The 1,676-nt window shown below is 47.4% G+C and overlaps 1 protein-coding gene across 1 annotated transcript in view; it reads right to left on the reverse strand.

Moving 5' to 3' along the window:
- Positions 1-256, reverse strand: part of LOC103250183 (synaptobrevin) — a 9,117-nt gene extending 8,861 nt beyond the window's left edge. The window contains exon 1 of the mRNA XM_021707893.1: positions 252-256. Within this exon, the coding sequence (XP_021563568.1) occupies positions 252-256 (5 nt within the window). The remainder of the gene's footprint in view (positions 1-251) is intronic.
- Between the last annotated feature and the right edge of the window lie 1,420 nt (positions 257-1,676).

The following is a 1,676-nucleotide window of genomic DNA, read 5'->3' on the forward strand; positions in this document are numbered from 1 at the left end:
CCCGTCCGGCCGGAGCCAGCGCGGAGGTGTGGCCCGCGCGTTCCTTTCGCCGCGGCCCCCTCTGAGTCGCGCTTCCCCCGCACACCTGCTCCTTTCATCCCTCCAGGTCGGCCGCCACGTCGGCTCTGTTGCCCAGACCGGAAACCTGGAAGCCACCCTAGGTTTCCTCCCCTTCATCTTCAGCCCTCCTCCAGTAATTCACCCGGTCGAATTGCTTTTCCCTTCTCCCTATTATTATTCCCCCCCCGGACGCCATCGGTTATAAAACTCACTGTTCTTTTACGTCCCGTTAACAACAACCAAAAAAAGGTTGCAAAAAAACTATAACTGCTTTCTTACCGCTGATAACTTTTATTTTACGTGTCTTGAAAGTGTAGCTTGTGTATACATAAAGATTTGTGTCATATTTCACTCTTAGGTATACATAAAAAGGGAAATAGGAAAGACAGATGTGACCGTATTCCTAAAACGTAGCATTCAGAGACTGATTCTCAGTGATTCGGGATTTCAGTCTTAGATGTCCATGAAATTCCACACAGTGTGGTCCTCTGTCCACGCCATCAAGGGCTTTGGGTTTGCGGCATTTCCCAAGAGTGTTCCTGGTCTGTCTCTGGAATTTTCTTCCAACCCTGACACCCATTTTGTGAGGTTTGATGTTCATGAGCAGATATGACAAATACAGCTGGACTACTGTCTGACTGATTGCTATAGTGAAACATCCCAATTTAGGAGATGTTGAAAGCCTGGGGGTGTGGGGATGGGGAGAGGAAGTGCCTCCTAGAATCAATGAAGTATAGTGTAATTCTGTTTCCAGTCTTGCCATCCCGTACATCCATTTCCTAAGAAACCATCAGAGTGATCTAGCCAAATGTTACAAGCATTCTTTTTTTTTTTTTTAGATTAGAAAATACAGTTTATTTAAAAACTAAATTAGGGAAAGGAGATTCACCTCCCCAAAGCAGGGGAGGAGACCAAAGCCAGTAAACAAGACCTGGCCATAGCTCAAAGTTTAGCAAGGCAATGGCCCCCCCTTTTTTTTTTTTTTTTTTTTTTTTGCATTAGGGTCTCACTCTGTCACGCAGGCCAGAGTGCAGTGGCACGCTCCTGGCCTCCACAACCTCAGCCTGCCGGACCCAGGGGATTCTTCCGCCTCAGCCTTCCTCGGAGTAGCTGGAACTACAGGCATGCACCACAACGCCTGGCTGATTTTTTCATTTATTGTAGAGATGAGTCTGGTCTCAAACCCGTAGTCTCAGGCAATCCTCTCACCTCGGCCTCCCAAAATACTGGGATTATAGGTGTGAACCTCTGCACCCAGCCCACAACCATTCCTTTTTTTTTTTTTTTTGAGTCAGAGTTTCACTCTTGCCCAGGCAGGAGTGCAGCAGCACAGTCACAGCCACCGCAGCCTCAACCTGCTGGATTCAGGCGATCCTTCTGCCTCAGCCTTCCAAGTAGTTGGAACTGCAGGTGCTCACCACCATGCCTGGCTAATTCTTTTTTGATTTATTGTAGAGACGAGGTCTCACCAAGTTGCCCAGGCTGGTCTTGAACCCATGGGCCTTCCAAAGTGCTGGGATTACAGGCTCTTAAAAAATTGCTCTTATCTCATCCTCTCCTGAAACCCCATCAGAATGACAGTTTGGAAAATTTAAAAACAAGTTATAAGCCTCCAA

The sequence above is a fragment of the Carlito syrichta genome, unplaced genomic scaffold (assembly GCF_000164805.1).
Source record: "Carlito syrichta isolate Samal-C Ts95f unplaced genomic scaffold, Tarsius_syrichta-2.0.1 Scaffold126650, whole genome shotgun sequence".
Classification (NCBI taxonomy): domain Eukaryota; kingdom Metazoa; phylum Chordata; class Mammalia; order Primates; family Tarsiidae; genus Carlito; species Carlito syrichta.